At 42.1% G+C, this 20,573-nt stretch overlaps 1 protein-coding gene across 1 annotated transcript in view; it reads left to right on the top strand.

Annotated features, from left to right (window-relative positions):
* Positions 1 to 20,573, top strand: part of plekhm3 (pleckstrin homology domain containing, family M, member 3) — a 49,745-nt gene continuing 29,172 nt past the window's right edge. Inside the window, exons 1-3 of the mRNA XM_073474344.1 lie at positions 1 to 27; positions 259 to 1,319; positions 9,519 to 10,634. Coding sequence (XP_073330445.1) covers positions 797 to 1,319; positions 9,519 to 10,634 — 1,639 coding nt within the window. The 5' untranslated portion in view covers positions 1 to 27; positions 259 to 796. The remainder of the gene's footprint in view (positions 28 to 258; positions 1,320 to 9,518; positions 10,635 to 20,573) is intronic.

Genomic DNA, 20,573 nt, shown 5'->3' with positions numbered 1-20,573 from the left:
GAAACCTGTCGAAGCAATCTGATGAAGGTACTGTAGGTTCGTAGGTGGTTTGTTGCTAAAAGTTGTTAAACTAGGGGCTTCTTTATCCTAACTTTTCTCTTGACAAAGCTTATATTTAAATTGTAAGAAAGTGTGTGGACTGTTTTTATATATAAATGAATCACAGCATTTTTACTGTCAGCCGTGTTTCCATTCTTTGTGTTTGCTGTGCCTGCTTCCTCTTTACTATTTCCTGTTTCTCTCTATTCTTTGTCACAGTGAAGCCACAAACGTACTCCATCTGATGACCTCAAAGCCACCTGACGGGCCAGAAGAGAACAAATATAAAGTTGATGGTTAATTTTGACTTCACATCTGTGAGACTTTGTCTCCATCCCCTCAGTCCCTCATCTCAGTCTGAGCTGAGGGACTGATTTACCACCCAAATTGGCTTGTTCCTGGGCTGCCTGTCCTGTTCAGCCCTGGCATTAAGCCGCAGCAGCCTTCCCCCTAAGAAGTAGCAGACATCCCCTCCAGAGCTGGAGGCACACCATTAAAAGGAAGTCTGTAACCTTGGATTGAGGCCCTTTCTTGTGGGGGAGAGCAGGCTTCTGACTTGGCCTCAGACAGCAGGTTGTGAAGCCTGCAGGCAGCTTGGATCTTCTACCTGTTCCTGGCTAGTCAACATACTTTGAAGACCTGTATTTGACCAGCTAGTTTGGTTTGTTGGAAATGTGGATTCTTCTAACAAGGTTTTTGCCCCAATTTTTGAAAACCATCTAGTTGTGAGACTTCTAGTTCAGGAGAAGCCCCAGCCATGGAGGGTCTTGAGCAGCTTGACATGGTAGGTGATATCAGTCCGGCTCTTGAGGCCACCGAAGACTTTATCCACTGCATGGACGGGATGCAAGGCCAAGGTCCGAGCCAGGCTCAGACAGGGACCCTCCAACCCTCCAGGCAACCCAAGCAGCTGCAGGAGGTTTCCAGTGCTGCACTTGGGAAATTGAGCTCTAGTGGTGTGTGGAGCCTACTGGCTGGAGAGCAGCCAGAGGTGGGGCCCCTAGGCCTGGCTTGGGCTGACAACTTCAGTGTGTTGGGGCTCGGTATGGGCCTGAGGCACGGCAAGAGAAGCCGAGCGCGCTCCACCAACGACCTGGCGGCCCATACCAAGGAGTGCACCAACAACACTGCCAACTCCTCGTCTAACTCCGTCTTCAAGAAGGGACACAACCGGTCCAGGTCAGACGTCAACTATCGGCCATCTGCATACACAGACAATGGTCTGCCCACCGTGGACTGCAACACGCTGAAGAACATGATCCTCAACCACCAGCAGGACGGTGAGTTGACATCCATGGTGTGAGTCACTGTGTGATATGATGTAGGAAGTGGATTTTAGGAATTTGTAAGTCAAAATCTTTCAGACGATTTGGCAATAATTTCAAAATGTATTGACAAAATGTTTGATATTCTGTGCATTTTGGATAGTGGACCAGGCAAAAGAAAGAACTGAGATTTGTGATATTGGGCTATATAAATAAAATTGGCTTGGTTTGACTTGACAACTTGACACATTGTTAGGGATTTTGCTTTTGCTTATATACAGTCGAGGTCAAAAGTTTAAATACACTTGTAAAGAACATACATCATGGCAGTCTTCAGTTCCAGTGATTTCTACAACTCTCATTTTTCTGTGATGGAATGAGTAGAACACAAACTACTTTGTCACAAATAACATTATGAAGTTTGGTTCAATAATGAATTTATTACAGGTCTTCTTGGTCAAAATGTGACCAAATCAAAAATATACATACTGTATTTTTAATATTTGGTTAAATGTCCCTTGCTCATTTTCAACTCAATTAGATGCTTTTGATAACCATCCACAAGCTTCTGGTCGTCCTCTAGCTGAATTTTTAACCACTCTTCTTGACAGAATCAGTGAAGTTCAATCAAATTTGTAGGCTTCCTGACACAGACTTGTTTCTTCAGCACAGTCCACATGTTTGCGATGGGGTTCAAGTCAGAACTTTGGGAAGACCATTCCAAAACCTAAATTCTTCCTGATTTAGCCATTCCTTTACCACTTCTGATGTGTGTTTGGGATGATTGTCCTGTTGGAACACCCAACTGCACCTAAGGCCTAATCTTCTGGCTGATGATTTTAAGTTTTCCTGAAGAATTTGGAGATAATCCTCCTTCTTCATTATTCCATTTACTTTCTTTAGAGCAGCAGATCCACTGGCAGCAAAACAGTCCCACAGCATAACACTACCACAACCATGCCAGAGTTTTCCTCCAGAAGGTTTGTCATTGTCCATGTGATCAGCAGCAACCTCCAGTCCAGCTTAAGGTGCCGCGTCTGGATCAAGGGCTTCTTTCTTGCATGGCAGCCTCTCAGCCCAGGGCAATGCAAAACACACTTGATGTGGACACTGACACCTGTCTTCCAGCAGCTTCTAATTCATTGCAGACTTGTTTTTTTTTGTGGTTTTTGGTAGACTCTTGGCCATCCTGGCCAAATTTTCTCTTTTTTTCTCTCTATTTAGCCTTTGTGGCAGAGTTGTCTTCTGTGAAGACTTGATGCTGTTGACTTTTCTAAATTTTTATTCAATAAAAAAACACCATTAACCCCATTGGTTTGAGGTGATGACAGAAGTGTGAGAGAGAGACAGATTAAGCCCAAACTCCTATCTGCAGCTATCATTAAAACTAAGTAGAAAAATATATGCTTTCTGATCTGGGTGAACTGACCCTTTACATTTACATTTACATTTAGTCATGCTATGCGGGGTTGAGGTGAAGTCTGAACAAGTGAGTCTTGAGTCTTTTGTGGAAGATGGCGAGTGATTCTGCTGTCCTGACATTGGTCGGGAGTTTGTTTCACCACTGGGGCGCCAGAACAGAGAAGAGTTGCGACTTCGCTGAGCAGCCTTTGTTTGCTCTCAGCGATGGTGGTACCAGCCGGCCAGCTGATGTAGTAAGGGGGAGTGCTCGCGTTGGGGCGTGTGGTCTGACCAGTGTTTGGAGGTAGATGGGTGCAGTTCCGTTGACGGCCTTGAAGGCCAGCACCATGGTCTTGAATCTGATGTCGGCCGCAACAGGAAGCCAGTGGAGGTCACGGAGGAGGGGGGTCACATGGGAGAATTTGGGTAGATTGAAAACAAGGCACGCTGCAGCGTTCTGGATACGTTGCAAGGGTTTAGTCGCAGAGGCTGGGAGTCCAGCCAAGAGAGAGTTGCAGTAGTCCAGGCGGGAAATGACCAGCGATTGGACCAGGAGTTGCGTTGCGTCCTTTGCGAGGAAAGACCGGGTCGTGCGGATGTTGTAGAGGGCAAATCTGCAGGATCGGGCCACCGCAGTGACGTTGGAAGTGCAGGATAGTCTGTCGTCGAGGATCACACCCAGGTTTCTCGCAGTCGATGAAGGCGATACCGTGCCGTTCTCGACAGTGACCTTTAATCGCATTAGATTTGCCTAATTGGGCATTTCTGGAATGAGGGCCATGAAAGACGACATCAAGTCCTCTGCTAACCAACTCATTAAATTTGAAGTAATTCCTCCAATCCCTACCTGTTAGAAACATGCACACCTCCTCCTTCTGTGCACCGGTATTGACTGTCCATTCACTGGAAAGCTTTCTCAGCCTTTGAGAGTCTTTTGGAGAACAGAAGTCCTGCACCACTTATTCTGCAGCTCAGGCCATACGCTGTACTTACGTTGAAGCATCCTCAGAGCAAGCAATAATGATAGAAGATGATAATAAGTTGAAATGACACAGCTGTGCTATGACAGTCAATCTTCAGGCGCGCGCACACACACACACACACACACACACACACACACACACACAGACACACACACACACACACACACACACACACACACACACACACACACACACACACACACACACACACGCCATTTGTTTGTGTGTTTTGGCCATCTGAAGGCCTAAGGAGATCCTAAGGGATTCTGAGGGATAATAGCCTGTAATCCTGTCAGCAAATGGACTCAAATGAGGCGAGAGAAGAAGCAACCCAATTACCCTCCCCCTGATACTGGCAGGATTATTTAGTATTAGCATATGTGTGAAAAGGCATCAGGCTATTTAGTTTGGCTCGACGTGTATTGAAAGCAGAGAAGTAGGAAGAGAAGGGCGGTAATAAGGAGAAGGCAGAGTGATTTAGCTCAGCCTCGCTATGTCTCTTCATTCACATTGGGGATGTTTCGATGGGCAACAGGAAGAACAATCATCATTGTCATGTGCACAATATATAGTACATCCATATATATAGGACCAAACAGGCTGTAATTGTAGCTTTTATTAAAGCTCCATATGTTTTATAACGTTTTTGGGTGCGCATTTGGTTGCAAGCATTTCTCAACAATTTTATTTTAATTAAAAAATCACAGTCCATGCAATAAAACAGAGTTTGTTTGAAGCTTGTAATGTGAAATATCCACCTGTTTATGAGTCTGTAAAGAGTGTAATGACAAGTTAAGCTTGTATACATACACACAAACAACAAACAAACTTGGTAATACACCATGTTTTCAGCAGAATTTACTACTCCGAAACTCTGAAACCTTTACATATAGTCCTCTGAATGACAAGACACAATTAACTTTTTGTACGTAAACACAGTATCTATATGGGAGGATAATGAAAAATACTGTATGATTTTACATTCACTAATGTTAAATGGAAATTATAAATGGACTACATTTAACGCTTTTCTAGTCTAACAACCATTCAAAACGCTTTACAGTATTTACCATATTCACCCATTCATACTGCTGGCAGAAGATGTCTTGCAAGGTGCCGGCCTGCTCATCAGGAGTAATACAGTGCGATATTTGTATTCTCAGCCATTCACACTCACTCACATGCTGATGGAACAACCATCTGGAGCTATTTTGGGGTTCAATAGCCACTCTACCTCCAGAGCCACAGCTAACCGTTAGATTGAACAATTAGTTAATCAACAAAATATTAATCACCAAAAATACTGATAAGTGATCAGTTTAAGTCATTTATCAAACAAAATCGCCTAATATTTGCTGGTTCAAGCTACTAAAATATAACAATTTGCTGCTTTTCTCTGTTTTACAGCAGTCTTTTTTTAAAGACCAAAAAGATCAACAATAGATCAACTGAAAACAATCAAAGTGAAACTGATTGTTTAAAAGAAAAATTTGTTTGGGTATTATATATGTCATAAAGAAGACAACTACACAGAAAAATGGTTACCAAAGAGGAGCTGATGTTGTATGACAGTTACCTACAGTAGCTGTGGTCAGACTTCTCGGCTGCAGGTGTGCTGTGTGTAAAGTTTAGAGAGAAAGCAGTGCAAAGCAAAACTCGTTGATGAAAGATAGATTTTATTTCATTATCATAGAGTCTTGTGCTACAGAATACCTTAAACATGTGGTATGGTGTTAACCTAATGATGGTAACAAAGAAGCATAAATTGTTTCTTTTGTTTAATTATGCATATAGACACAGCATGCAGCAAATGTTCTTCTCAATGTATTCATGCAAGTTTGACCACTGCATTCTCTCTGGTCCATGTTTATTACTGAAAAAATAGGCAAGTAGTGAATGGACATTTTTCACACAGTACAGTATGAGTGCAATCAATTAAGTGGGGTCTCATCTAAGATAGTCGTCCAAAGCAGTTTCAGTTGTTTTCAGTCTGTCTGTCTGTTTTTTTTGCTGCTGCCTCCCTTCAATAATGAAACTCAGTAGAATTTGTTCTGGTTAAGGTTGCATCATCATCATAGTTTGCACTGCGTTGAATCACTGTGCTTCTGTTAACGTTCATTTGCATCTTTGTGCTGACTGTGTGTTCATACTTCCTCTATGTTTTGATTGCTGATGTATCTGAACGCACTGGAACACGTCATTCATGACCTCACACACATCCTTTCCCCCCCTAATTCTGGCATTACTCAACCAGGGGAGTTAACAATTTATTCAGTGAGGGTGGTCTACAGTATATGTTTTGAAGTCTCCAGCCCTTTGATAGACTAGTGACCCAGTGCATGCTGGGATGACAGCCCACTATGACTCTAAACAGAATAAGTGCTACCTTACAGAATGGATATTGTATTGTACCTGTGTGTGGCTGCAGGGGCCTTTTCCTGCTTTTTCATTTGCAGTCTATATGTGGTTTGGTATCCAGGAAGTGGTGGGAGTCTGTTAGATTAGAAAAGGGCACGTAATATTATGATTGGCGGTGCTGGATAGCTACTTTGCAGCGCTGAGAGAAAGGTGTTAATTCTAGTTGAAGGCCTGTATGTGTATGTTAGACTATCACTAGAGTGTGATGTCAAAACCTACCAGGTGTAGATGAAGGCTAATTGAACTGAGCAGTTTTCCCCGCCACAATGCCTAATTCTCATTTCGACCCTCCCAAGCGTGAAGACTGCCAATCAGCCAGACTTGATTCCAGCCCAACTTATTTGCATTTTCATTTGTTCCTTTTGGCAAAAAGGTTTGTTAACATGCAAAGTCTGAGACCTAGAGTGACACCACGTATGCTGCTGTTTTGATAAGATTGATGAGGCACTTGACTCAACAGCGTCTACTTAACTGGAGCTGTGAAGGATTTAGCTTTTCCTTTTCCCTCCTTGACTCATTTAGCATGTTAAAGAAACAAAATGCAATATCTGCCAATTAGACTACTGCTGTGGGGGTTCACAATTAAATCAGATTGTGGGGATTGGTTAGGGGTTTGTAGGAGGTGATTGTTGTTATTTTTAAGTAAACCTGCATAACCATTAAAAGACATCTAGACACGAAGGATAAAACTTTGCTGAATTAGACTGCAAAGTGTTTTATTTTATATTTAGATGTCCAGGTTACATTGACAATTGTTTCAACAGCATTTTAGTAACTATTTCAGTGTAAATCAGGTCCTTACTACATGTTGAAATAAAGAAGAATAATTACTTTCTCATAAAAATATAACAGACATCTGAAAAAAAACCTTTCCAATTATAACAGAATTTATTTAATTATTAATAGTCTTATTTTAGATGTATTTTGACCTGTAAATCAACAAAAAGTGCACTTGCCGACAGCTCATAGAAAAGGTCACAGTCCTCATTTTTTGCTGACCCATCTTAAGTCCACATCATTCACCAGTTTTTCACCAGTTTCATGATGCACTGTACACTTGTACTCTCTTCCTCTTTTCATTGGATGGTTGGTTGAGATTGTAACAAAACAGGAACCTTTGAGAATGATTAAAAAGTACTTTTATATTGTATATATGTTGCTTATGTTGACGTCAAGTTTATTGCTCAAATGTGAAATATTTTAACATCAGCATATCTATCACAAAATGTGTTTATGTACTGCCCCCAAAAATCCAGTATCTGTTGGGATAGATTTGTAATAATTAGTTTTACCATCACCTTCTACCCTCACCATTATTTTTAGTTATGTTTGAGACTGGGCAGTTAATGCAGCATAGTTGACAATAAAGGTGAGTGTAAACCCTCCTTAATCAAGAAGAAAACACATAATAATCACAAGAACAGACGGAGAGGACAGAAATATATGAGGGAAAAACAAACCTGAGTAGCAGACAGTGAAGAGATTGTTCCACTGACCTCAAGATTAGGAAAGTGGGACATTTTGCCGAGTGGCCTCTGTAACAATACTGTTTCTTCCTGTCTTGGTGACAAGAAACACCTGTGTAGGATCTCTTAGGAAAATACCCCCCCCAAACCCCCCCCACACACACCCCCCCACACACACCCCCCAGCCTCTGATTAGCCTCATGTAATAGACCATGTGTGTGTGAGCCACCCAAAAAGATGTGTGCTCTGAAAACGACAGCAAGTGAAAACAAGTACAAGCTATAGATGCACATCATTATAGGAATACTTCACAGAGAATGTCTTTTGAGTGTCAGCCACTTTCAGTCTGTAGTCTCTAAACATGGTTCTAAAAAAGCTTGATCTTTGCTCCTTCATGTGCAGTAGGATGGCAGCTGTTCTCAGCTTGGATTAACAGCAATTACAATGGATTCTAATGGAGACTCTGAGTCATGGCAGACAGCATAAAAATGGCCATAGAAATTTAGAAAAACATTGATCCATATCTTTCAACCTAGGGCTGTCATGATATTGGATTTTCATTGGACGATTATTGTGGCCAAAAGAATTCACGCTAATGATATTATTGCGATGTGTACAGACATTTTTTTAACAAAAATGCTCTTAGTCAAATTCATCTTTACTTTGTTTATTGTGTGTTTTGTCTGTTTTTTTTCAAATGAATAACATTTATCATAAGGGTGAAGGGAGGTGGAGAGTGTCTAGTCTATGTAACCATAAATGTCTGTCGTTTTGACATGATTTTGTACAGCAGTGGTAAATCAGTGAGTAGCAGCCACAGACCAGATCCATGCCACACACTAGCTAGTTTAAGAGGCGCTGGGTTATTTACATGATAATCATATGTCGATATCAATATTTAATTTTTTGAATATCACGGTTATTGTCTTTGCCGGTTATCAGCAACACCTCTATTCCAAACACTTCACCATGACAGACCTAAATACACTACTTCTGTTGAGAGCTCTTGCATTCTTGTAGCCCTGAAGCTCTGCTGGATGTGGCGTGTTTGGCATTTTACTGTCTAAGTGATGGTTATTTACGACATACAGATCAATGGCTTCGGAGTGGATTGCGGTGCAGGAGTGGTTTGAGAGACTTGTCTGGACACTGAGATCTAAAATCGGTTCGAAGTCGCTCTGAAACCTCTCAGGATGGTTTGGTATGGCTTTAGTTGCTGGTGGGGAAAAGATGAAGCTAAATAACATGGAACTACTGGGATTGTCACCAGCCATGTCAACATAACAGATTGATTGATTTGACCTGTAAGCCAAAAGCCAAACACAATGCATTAACTTGCAGCTCCTGACAGAAATCTGTGGTCCCCTTTGCTTTCAATTTTAATTTCTTCAGTGGCTCATTTAACCAATGTAAATAGAAATATAACAATTACCCTAAATGTGACATTTGTTATGAGTTTCCCTTTTAGATTTCTGCGTCAAGAAAACGTCAGAAAATACAATATATTGTTCAGAAGGATTGCTTCAAAAATAGTGTTAAGTAGTAGTAATAATACGTAGTAATATAAGTTATATAAGTACCGTATGTGTGTGGAAAACACCATTACCAGTTACTGAAACATCTCAAAACTACAGCTGTCAACATCCCTGAAGGATTAAGGTACAAACTGTATTGAGCCAACTAACAAGCTCGCAGGGGGTGAATGTTTGATACTTTTCAGATGTTTTTGAGTGGAGTACTCCTCCTACCTTACATGGCAGCTGGATATCAGAGATCGTACATGAATCCACCTTGCCAGACTTCAAATTCTGCAGTTGTGTCTGAACCACAGTGGTTCAAAAAGGAGGGTATTTATTAAGAATTAAACAGCTTGTTTTCTTACGTGTTGTTATCCAGAACTCACACTTCACTCACACTCATTTTCCCTCCTCTGTATCTCTTTCCAGCTGATAAAAGCAGCAGCAGCAGCAATGTGGTGAAGCAGGGTCAGATGGAGCAGCGTGAGGGGCCCCGGGGTCGCTGGACACCCTGCCATGTTGAGCTGACTCCCTGTGAGCTCCGGCTGTACACTCTGGACAGCAGTGCCAACCGCCAGCTGGGCACTGCCTACTCTCTGTCACACTGCCAGAGTGTCATCTCACCAGCACCGTGCAGCCAGCCAGGTCAGATCACTCAACCCGTCGATCAACGCACGCTCCAGGCTTTGTTCTTTAACAGCACGCGTCTCCAGCTGAGGGCAGCCAGCCAATGGGAAGCCATGGAGTGGAGACGGCTGATGTGGGAGAAGGTGCAGGCAGCCAGACCTGTGAGACAGGAGAACCGCCAGCGTAAGACCGGAGTGGAAAACCAACAGGTCGCCAAGTTTCCTGCACCCATGTCACCCTCCTCTTCGCCCTCTCCATCGGGGCTTGACACAAGGCCTGATGGTGAGAGCGACATCCCCACCTCAGCAGAGCCGACAATCTCTCTTCAGCTGGATTCTGGTGTCCTGAGCAGACCCACAACCCTGCCGCTGTTCACCCAGCACTCCCAGGACGTCCTTAAAGCAGGTCTGCTCCATCAGCTGGTGGATCAAAACAACTGGCTGGCCTTCACCTTCGTCCTGACCAGATCTGCTCTCCGGGCCTTCCCCACTGAGGGCCGAGGGCCTGTGTCCCAGCCTGTCCTCCAGTACTCCCTGGCCTCCTGCCTAGCTGTGCAGCACGACCAGGAACCAGAGAACGGAGAGCCATGGACAGATAGAGGGAACTGCTTCCAGGCAGTTTTCCCCAAGGAGGTGATCAGACTTCGGGCGGACGATCAGCTCAAGGCCCAGGAATGGGTGGAGGCTCTGCGGGAGGTGGTCGGAGCACAGAGACCTGCCCAAGAAGAAGGGGGAGAATTGGGAGAAGGAGCTCCAGGCCTCCTCCAGGGAGTGCTGTTGCGATCAAAACCATCCAGGGAGAGGAGACAGCGGGAGGCCCAGAGAGCCAAGCGGCAGTCGGTCACCACCAGTTTCCTCAGTATTCTCACCTGTCTGGCTGTGGAGAAGGGTCTCACTGCTCAGAGCTTCAGGTGTGCAGGTAAATGACCAATACACACACACACACGCACACTCAAACCCAGGAACTGTGTACATGCCAACGAGAGCTGTTACAGATTTGGCCAAGCTTTTTCAACATATCATCTAGAATCTCAAGACTCTTCATCTAACTGGCTTCCTAAACACTGTGTCAAAGGTATACAGACACATTTACACACTGGGTTTGTTTTAGGGATAGACCAAGTTCCTTCCTGGCTGATTATTTGGGCCAATATTCACCATTTTCTGATTATCTGGATCAGTGTTTGTGTCCGACTGCTCATAAAATTTGTTTATTTAAAAATGCACTACTTTGGCTCTGATACAGTATTCTTTCTCCATCTGTGGTCACCAGTCTGTGGTCTAACTCAATGTCCCATCCACAACAATATCTGATTGATTGCACGTCACGAGTCATAGCCCATCAGCACTGTATAATCAGAATCTGCAAAGTCAACTGTAACCGATGAGTTATCAAATAAATGTAGTGGAGTGGAAGTATAAAGTAGCAGAAAAAGGAAATACTTAAGAAAAGTACCTCAAAATTGTACCAGAGCACTTGAGTGAATTGTTATTCTAAATTTTGACACTAAGCTTTGTAATTTTTACTGCCAATGTAAATCGGCTCTAAATATCGGTCATCTGTCTCCTTGACTATTAATGATTGCTGTTGGTGTTGGCCCTAAAAAAAACATATTGGTCGATCCCTAGTTTGTTTATTTGTTGAAGCAAAAGCAAGCAGAGCAGCAGGTTGATAGTTGTCAGAGAGAGATTAAGAGACAAAGTAGTTTTGATTATTGATGAGTATGATTATTTTGTAGTTGTGAAAATATGGAGCATTTGAAGATACTCCAAGTAATAACATCTCAATAAACAAAAATACTTATATAGACACTGGTGAAATATTTCTATTGCAGATGAAACTATCATCTGCTCAACCTTGTATCTCAAAAACTGAAATATTTATAAAGTTCAAATAATGTTTCATATTTCTCCATTTAGAATTGTTGTGTGATTATTTTCATTCAGTAAAATTAGTGAAAAGGTCAGTTGCTTTGTTATAATAATATTAAAATGACATAAAATTTCATTCTCCCTCAATGAAAAATCCTAGAAATTCTCTATACCAGTATTTTTCATTGCAAAAAATTAACCACTGGACACCAGATGTCCTCTCTCTCACTGTAAAGTCCATTCTCCCTGTAGGTGATCTGGAAGCTACTCATTTCCACACACTTTTGCATATTAAACCTGACTGGCTTCCAATCCAATCTTGTTGTGATGTCACAACATCCTGCTCGTACAGACGTGTTAAATTCAGGTTTAAAAGGTTTATAAAAAAAACCTTCTACTGTCATGGAGCAAGAGGAACATTTTGAATGTACGAAGGATGCTGTCTCTTTGAGTACATCCACCTTTTCCTGTCAGTCAGCGGTTTTGGGTGTATTTAGTCTGTACCCTTTTCATATCCTGAAACATAACAGCCTCTCTCCCTCCTTTATTAGTCTCCATGCCAGGCCCTTGGACAGCCCCATAAATGGCAGGCTGTGCTTTTACTCTGCCTGGGTGTGAAACGTGGGCTCCCTCTCTCTCTCTCGTAGGAGGGCTTTGAATAATAACCGCTCACCTCCCTTTTTATTTGTAACAACTGGCTTATTAATGCAGGGCTGTTTGAAAGGCCAGCTGAAACAGGAACAAGGACAGAGGCCGTCTGGGGGCAACTGATGATAATTGGTAGGCTTAAAGCGCTGGAGGAGAGGAAAATGGATGAATGAATGAATGAATGAGAACGGATGAAAGCGGCCGGGGATGCTACAGTGGTCAGGCTTGATCGTAGTTGTTTGATTGAAGGGTTTCTGGGGTAGAGCTTGACGGGAGGGACAGCTGGATACGTCCATTTTCTATACAGAGCACACCTCTACTCACTCAGTGCATTTATTTTCCTCCCTTTCCTCCCTTTCTTTCTTTTTCCTTTCACCATTTCATTCAGACTCACAGCCTCTACCTCTTTTTGTCTCTCTCTGTCCCTCCTCATTCATTTGACTGTATCCCTTCTTAGTCTCCTGCAGTGTAACTCAGCAAGTCCTGAAAAAGTCTTTTACGCCATTTAAAATCAAGGCCTTAAAGATGCGTTTAAGTCCACAAGTTATTGTTTGAGTTCTCGTCTTTGTAGCTTTATAATTTTCATTACCATTTTATTTTAAGTGGGGGAGTTGGTCTTTAAATTTCTGGACCCTGGAAAGTCATGACGGCCATTTATTCTATTTTCCAACATTTCAAAGACTGAGTATTTAAACCTGCTAAAATGAACTTTTAACTGGTTTTGAAACAGTCTCAATTTAATACTGATGCCTCTTTATGGCCTACATGAGAAAACAATACCATCTGTGAGATGATTGGCTGTTCTATATAGTTATTCTTATTCACCCAAAATCCAGAACTTTTCCCAGTTCATGTCATGGATTTTCTTGAAAAAAATCATGTTGAAACTTGTCTGAAATCTGTCCCGACTCTTTTAGATCTATAGGCTCTATATCTGGTTATAAAACAAATAACTCAAAATCCTCCATGATGCTCCTTAACTTGGAGGAGAGGACTAAACCACCAAAACATGTTCGGCCTTTCAGAACAGTGAACACCTTTACTTATTTAAGAATTCAGATTGTTCCTAAATTAGAAGATGTTGTGAATTCTAACTACAGTCCAATTATAGCATCTATATCAAAAACAGTTGGTCGGGTCTTCCAATCTCCCTAATTGGTAGAATCAACATACTCAAGGTGAGTATTGTCCCCAAGCTATTATATTTATTCCAGAATATCCCCTCTCCACCTCCACCAGACTTTTTTTTCTAGAATAAAGAAAATGACGCCCCTGGCTACATTTGTCTCTCTTTTTAATATTTGCCTTATGATGGGGAGTGTTACAGTGCCCGAACGTGCTGTGGTATTACTGGACAGCTCAATTAGCATTAATGTTTTACATCACCACAGATGACTCTCCAGCATGGAGGGATATTGAGTCATACTCCTTAAAGCTTCCATTACCCACTTATATATAATCAGATAAACCCAAAAATCTCCAAAAGATTACATCTAATCCTATTGTCAAAAATATGATTCGTTTCTGGCAGGAATAAAAAAAAATATCTGAAATAAACCTCTTTCCTTTCTTGTCTGAGGGGTAAGACGGATGAAAGATATCTTTGGAAATAATGGAAATCTTCTAACATTAGATATAATATCCCTTGTAAACACTTTTTTTTACAAAATATTTACAACTCAGGAGCTTTATCAGGGCTAACCAAGGTCAGTCCATGCTGGTTCCTCCACTGTCTCCATTGCAGAAAATTCTAATCAAAAATCCCTTCAGAAAAGGTATCATATCTAAATTCTATGACGTATTGATAGCATTTTCTTCTGAATCTTCTGCTTTTAAACTCAATGCATGGAAAGCTGATTTACAGGAAGAAATGACACCGGAACAGTGGCGTAGTGCATGTAAAGCACACACACACACTTTTAAAAACATCTTTTTCTTAAGTTTCCTGCACAGACATAAGTTGAGTATAGATTTTAGGGGATGTTGGGTGTTTGTTACGGGTTGGTCACAGTTGTAAGTCGTCACCCCGGCCCGTTTGGAGGTGGGGCAGGCCTGGCTTGGCCCTACTCAAGTCAGAGCAGCAAAACTGGTGATGGGAAAGCATATCCGTGCGGCTTTGTGTGTCATCTGCATAACTGTGGTAACACATTTTGTTGTTTTCCATTATCTGAGCTAGAGGAAGCATGTAAATGTTGAATAACCGAGGCCCCAGAATGGAGCCCTGGGGTACTCAACATGTAATTTTCATCCGCTCAGATGTGTAATTACCTATAGAGACAAAGTAGTCTCTATCATTTAGATAGGATTTAAACCAATTTAGCGCTGTACCAGAAACTCCCACCCAGTTCTCCAGTCAGTCCAGTAGTATTTTGTGGTCGACCGTGTCAAACGCAGCACTGAGATCCAGTAATACTAAGACTGAAATTTTGCCACTGTGTTTAAATGAATGGCATTGAGGATCTTGACAAGAGCAGTCTCAGTGCTGTGATGTGTTCAAAATCCTGATTGGAGGACATCAAAACAGCCATTTATTATTATGTAATTGTTCAACTGTTGAAAAACAGCTTTTTCAATGATTTTGAATGGTTTGATATGGGCCTATAATTATTCATTACCGATGTGTCTATATTGCTCTGCTTCAGCAGTGGTTTAGTAACTGCAGTTTTAATGGCTTGTGGGAAGATGCCTGAGAGAAGAGACATGTTGACAATCTGTAGCAGATCTGGAGTCATGAAGTCAGAAACTTTTTTGAAGAACCCTGCTAGAAATGTTCAGACCCTTGGAGATAACCAAAGTCTAGGATGGGGCCTCTGTTGTGTGAAATCTGTACAGTATTTATTTGGCCTGTAGATATTTAGAAATATAGCCCGAGAAGATGAGTTTAACTGAAGAGCCACATAATCAAAAGAAGTAAATTTTCCATAAAACATCTGCTTGCATTCAAGTAACTCTTTAAACAGAATACTAACACCACCTCCTTTTTTATGCATTCTAGTCTCACTTATGAAAGAGAAGTTTGGAGGGTTTGATTCAATGTGAACAGCTACACTGTTATCTTGGTCTAACCAGGTTTCAGTTAATAACATAAAATTAAGATTATGTTTGATGATGAAATCATGTATTAAAAAAGTTTGTCCTGCAGAGACCTGATGTTTAATGAAGCTAAATTTAGTGCCTGGACCCGGCACATATCAGTTAGTTAGTTGTATTGTCTACATGGACAGGATGTGCTGTGCTGTTGTCAGCTTGTGAAGACAGAGGATGATTCTGTGGAGGTGGAGGGACGTGATGATGTTTCGGTGATGGTTGTTTCAAGTGTGGCGGCGCGATGGGCGCTGGGCGGTGAGAGAAATTTAGGGGAGAGAATATGGGATTTTGACGTGGTGTGAGTTTGATTCCAACGTTGGACAAATTGCATCTTGTCTGTGAAATCCAGGAGGAGGGAGGAGGGGGAGAGGCTGACTGGAGAGGGCAGAGAGTTGGGTGGGGTTCGGGGTGGTGGAGAGTGGAAGTTCCCTCCTGTTGAGACTGGAGGACACTCCTCTTTGGGGGGTGAAGATGGCAGCGGTGAAGACTCTTCCTCCTTGCTCAGCGGTCTTCGATGTTCGAAGCTTATCTCAGGCAGTAGCAGTTCTCCTCCCGAGTGCTGTCTTATCGGTTGTTTTGATGTGTCTCGCCTCTTGTTCTTGGCAGGCAGGACTGATGTGTACAGATTAAATTATGTTGGAGGTTAACAACCTTACTCCTGACTTGTTAAGGCAAAATCCATTTGCCTTAAAGAGGTCTCTGCGTTCCCAGAGGATGTAAATATTGTCAATAAAGTTCACTGATTGAGCAGCACATGTAGCTTTGAGCCATCTGTTCAACATCAACAACCTGCTGAATCTCTCATCACCTCTTCGGACAGTCGGTAGAGGACCACTGACAAACACCACAGTATGGAGAGATCTGATTTTGCTCAACAGATCAATAAAATCTTGTTTCAATACCTCAGATTGTTGCTTCACAACATCAAAAGCCCCTGTGTGTCAAATGAGAGATTTCACTGTTGGATGTTCAGCAACAATGTCCAGAATTCTCTTGAGATGTCAAAGACCATATCGCTGGTAAAACAGTGTACTTTGGTGTTATTCTTGCTGCAAAAACTTTTTACCTCCTTCACCCCACCATCACCCACAATCAGTGTTTGAGGCACAGTCATTAGCTCTCTCTGTAGCCCTTTACTTTTAGATTTGAGAAGCGTTTCTGCTCTCTCGCATAAGATCCTATTTCTCTTTTCATCGACAACGTGCTGCAGCAGAGAAAAGGCGTTCACTGTCGACAGATGTACATGGAGCTGAGGGGTGCTTGCATGCCGGTTTCGCTCTCCCATCACTTTCTGTACGCATCTTCTTTTCTTGTGGCTCTTCTGTGTCAGGTGTATCTGTGGCACTGTTGCTGTACGTCGTCTTGTCCACTTGCTTCTGCAATACGTGTACTGCCTCTTGCTTGGTGACTGTTTCAAAATAGCTGTCTTTGTACCTTGGGTCCAGAATCGTTGCACAAGTCGTACTGTGGCTCGGAAAATGTGCTTCTAAATTGGTTCTTCACAGCTTCTAGTAGTGTGCTCTTTGCTGTGTGGGCTATCTGTTTCAGCTGCCCTGCTCAGCATTACGTTTCAGTGCCACAACAGAAGGAATTACGTCAGCAGTAGTAGCCAAATGTGAACTTATCTCTCCTGTTAACTGTTTAAATGGCGTGAGAAATGTAGTGTCGTTTTCAATGAGGCTCCACTGGCATGCGCTGAGAGAAGCGGGAAGCTCATGTTCTGCCCCATACACACCAAGTACATGACTTTTCATCGTAAGGAATGTGCTATTCCATCTTGTTACTACGTCTTGTTGTAGCATCTTGGTTTTCATGCCCAACTCTGTCTGTATGTCTCTCAGTCGAGAGGTGGCAAGTTGAGAGTGCCTAAAACGTCTGAGTATTTTCCTTCCATTAGCCACACAGTCAGAGATGCTTCACTGGCTTAACACTCCTTCGTTTACTGCAAGCTGCAGTGTATGAGCCATGTAGCCCAAGATTTTAATACCACACTCGTCCTTTCCCTTCTTCATATTTCATGCGCTGTCACAAATTACAACATGCACATTTTCTTTCGGTATTTTCCATCAAGTAAACATGCTGTCAAATGCATTAGCTATGGCAGTCCCTGTGTGTGAGCATGGAAACTCTTGTGCATGCAACACAGCTCTTGTCATTTCAAAGTAATCATCAATCCATTGAGAAGTAAGGCTTAACATACTCATATGACTTACATTGGAGCTCCATATATCCGTTGTGAAGCAAATGTCTTTCACACTGCTGTCTAATGACTTCTGAATATGCATAGCTACCATGTCATGCAGAGCAGGGAGGGAGACGTTGGAAAAATAGCGGCAACTTGGAAAGCTGTAGCGGGGCACAATGTGCTCTATCAACTGGCGAAATCCTTGGTCCTCCGCTATGGAAAATGGTTGGTCGTCAAGGGCAATCATCTCCACGATTTTCTTTGTGATCGACTTGGCCCTTGCGCTGTCCTTTCTAAATTTCCTTGTTTGATTGAGTCCTTGCTGTATTGGGCTCCCAACTGCTGCTGCTGCTGTCAGTGGTTTAGGCTGTTTGCGGTTTATGCTGTTAGCTTGCTCCTGATGTTGGTTGTGAACTTCTGGATGGCGGTTTTTCATGAGTGATCACATTGGTGGTATTCAAAGATTTGACGGGGCAACCTCGTCGCCTTACTTCGACATCGCAAGTATTACATACTGCAATTCGTGTGTCTTCTTTTTTCACTGTGAAAAATTCCCAGACCACAGACATTGCTTCATGTGTGGATAACACAACCCCACACATCAGTGCCGCCCTGAGACACAGAGCTGCAGCTAGATGGAAACAAACTTCAGTTGTTAACATCGGACCAGTTTTGCTCATCGGACCGATGCTGACTTATGGAAAAATGACTAACATCAGCCAATACTGATATGATGGCCAGTATATAGTGCATCCCTAATTGTTTGTATTGTATGTGTAAGGAATTAAGATTAATATTTTGTCCAGACAGAGAACAAGATGACATAATCTATTCTGCAACAAACCAAGCCACTACGAGATTGGTGATGTTTTGAATGTAGGGCAAGATATCCATACATAAAGTGTTGTTTGACCAATCTAGGCTACTGGCCAATCTGAGGTTGATTTGGCCATGTTATACTTAGGTTGTAGGCAGTTCAACTGGAATCAGTGATGGCAAACAACAGAGGAACATACTTTCAAACTTTCTCTAGGTCAAACAATGTTGTTTTCATTTTCTTAGAGTCATCATAAGAGTTGAGAATTTCTGAATGATGTAGGTCAAGGCACCAAGAAATCAGAGAGAGCGTGTTCGAATGAATTTGATTCTTTGGTTGTAGTAGTCTGTTATCGTTGATTATTAGCAGATAAACTGTCAGCACTCAGATTGGCCCTCAAAACCCTGCAAGCCTAACTCACCTAATTCATCTTTTGTTGTTTACCTGCATATCAGATTATTCTTATATGATGCCACAAATCTAAATAAGATCTCTTGATGTTAAGTATGCTACTTTAGTTTCCACTGATTTGTCTTTGAACTTGTTTCAAGTATGCCCTTTGCATATGTATGCTACATCCATGTATACATATCGAGTGATTGGTTATTTAGCATCAAAATGTAAAATGTATTCAAGTAATTACACATGGGAATCGCTGTGTTTTTTATTCCTTTTGAAGGAAACGGTTAGTGTTCGTTTGAAGACTGTGACTCTCCATCACCCCTCATCTCAAACACACACACACACACACACACACACACACACACACACACACGCATACACATGCACATACTTTGCAGAGTGAGTCCTCGGGTTTGATGACCCCTGTCGTTGCATGGGAGCACATTCTCAGGCCCCTGCAGACCATGTGAATCTGTTGGACAGGGGGGTGACAGGGGGAGCTTCGGGTGAAGTTGGAATCGGTAGATATGAAGGAATCGAGGAAGTAGGCGGTGGGCTCACATCAAAAGATAGGCAGTCTCTCTAACTCACTCACTCACACACACACTCACTCACTTTCTTACTCATAGTACTCACCATTTGTGCACATTTTCATTCGAGTGTTTGGTTGGTGTGAATGAGACACATCAAAGCTCAGGCTTCGCTCGTCTTTTCAGTTTTAATTCACACACATGTACATGAGACACACACACACACACACACACACACACACAAACACCCTCAGAGGTGTGACAATTTCAAACGAGCGGCGGGCAGATGAAAGCTGGACCCTTTTTTTGCCCTGATGTCGTCCCACCCTGTATCTCTATGTCTCTCTCTCTCTCTCTCTCTGTCTCTCTGTCTCTCTCTCTCTCTCTCTCTCTCTCTCTCTCTCTCTGTCTCTCTGTCTGTCTGTCTCTCTCCACCGTACACTCTCCCTGGGCAGGTCAAAGTGACCCTCTCTCACTACAGAGAGACGCAGTACAATCGGTAGACCTTTGAGCTACGTTTGAATTCCCATTCATCTTTCCCTCTGTCCCTCTTTCTGTTCGTCTCAGAAAGACTCATAAAAGATCAGAGACAAGGAGAGAAAGCAGTTGTTACTGTGTGCTGATAATGGGGGAAGTAGTTGGCAGCAGAGAGTATTCATAGTTACTTCTTAAATTTAGAAACTAGTATTCATGAGGATTGTAGTAGTTTTTCTTTTGTTAAATAAAGAAGAAAGTATTGGTGGTTGCGATAAAGATGGTCATACATATATATATACATACACACACTATATATATACACAGTATACATATATACGTACTGTATATACACAGTATTTCTATATATATATATATATATATATATATATATATGTGTATATATATATATTAGGGCTGTCAATCGATTGCATATTTTTTATCTGTTCTCGATGTACCTGAAAGGGGTAGTTTTGAATATTCTTATCAACATGGGTGTATGTAAATGTATGGTTATTAGTATTGCGGCAATCCAAAGCAATGACAAATACTGTCTAGAATATTCTCCAGAATAACCTCAAAAGTACTGCATGCTCAAAAAATATGCTGAAAGCATAACATGGCAAACTCAAGCCCAACAAACAACAACAGAAGATAACATTCCTTAGTAATACTAACACAATATAGTGTCCAACTTTACACTTGTAAAGGTTAACTAAACAATGTTAATCGCCAGCAGCAAGCTATCGCTGTTGAAAGTTTGTCGCATGTAGAGTTGTCACACTATACAGCATGGTCTGCCTTTGGCGAGGGGGAGGAGGGCTCTCTGCATCAGCTGTGCGC

Source organism: Pagrus major, chromosome 9 (genome assembly GCF_040436345.1).
Source record: "Pagrus major chromosome 9, Pma_NU_1.0".
Taxonomy (NCBI): Eukaryota; Metazoa; Chordata; class Actinopteri; order Spariformes; family Sparidae; genus Pagrus; species Pagrus major.
Note: the sequence above shows the minus strand (reverse complement) of the source record. Positions and strands in the feature narration are given on the sequence as shown.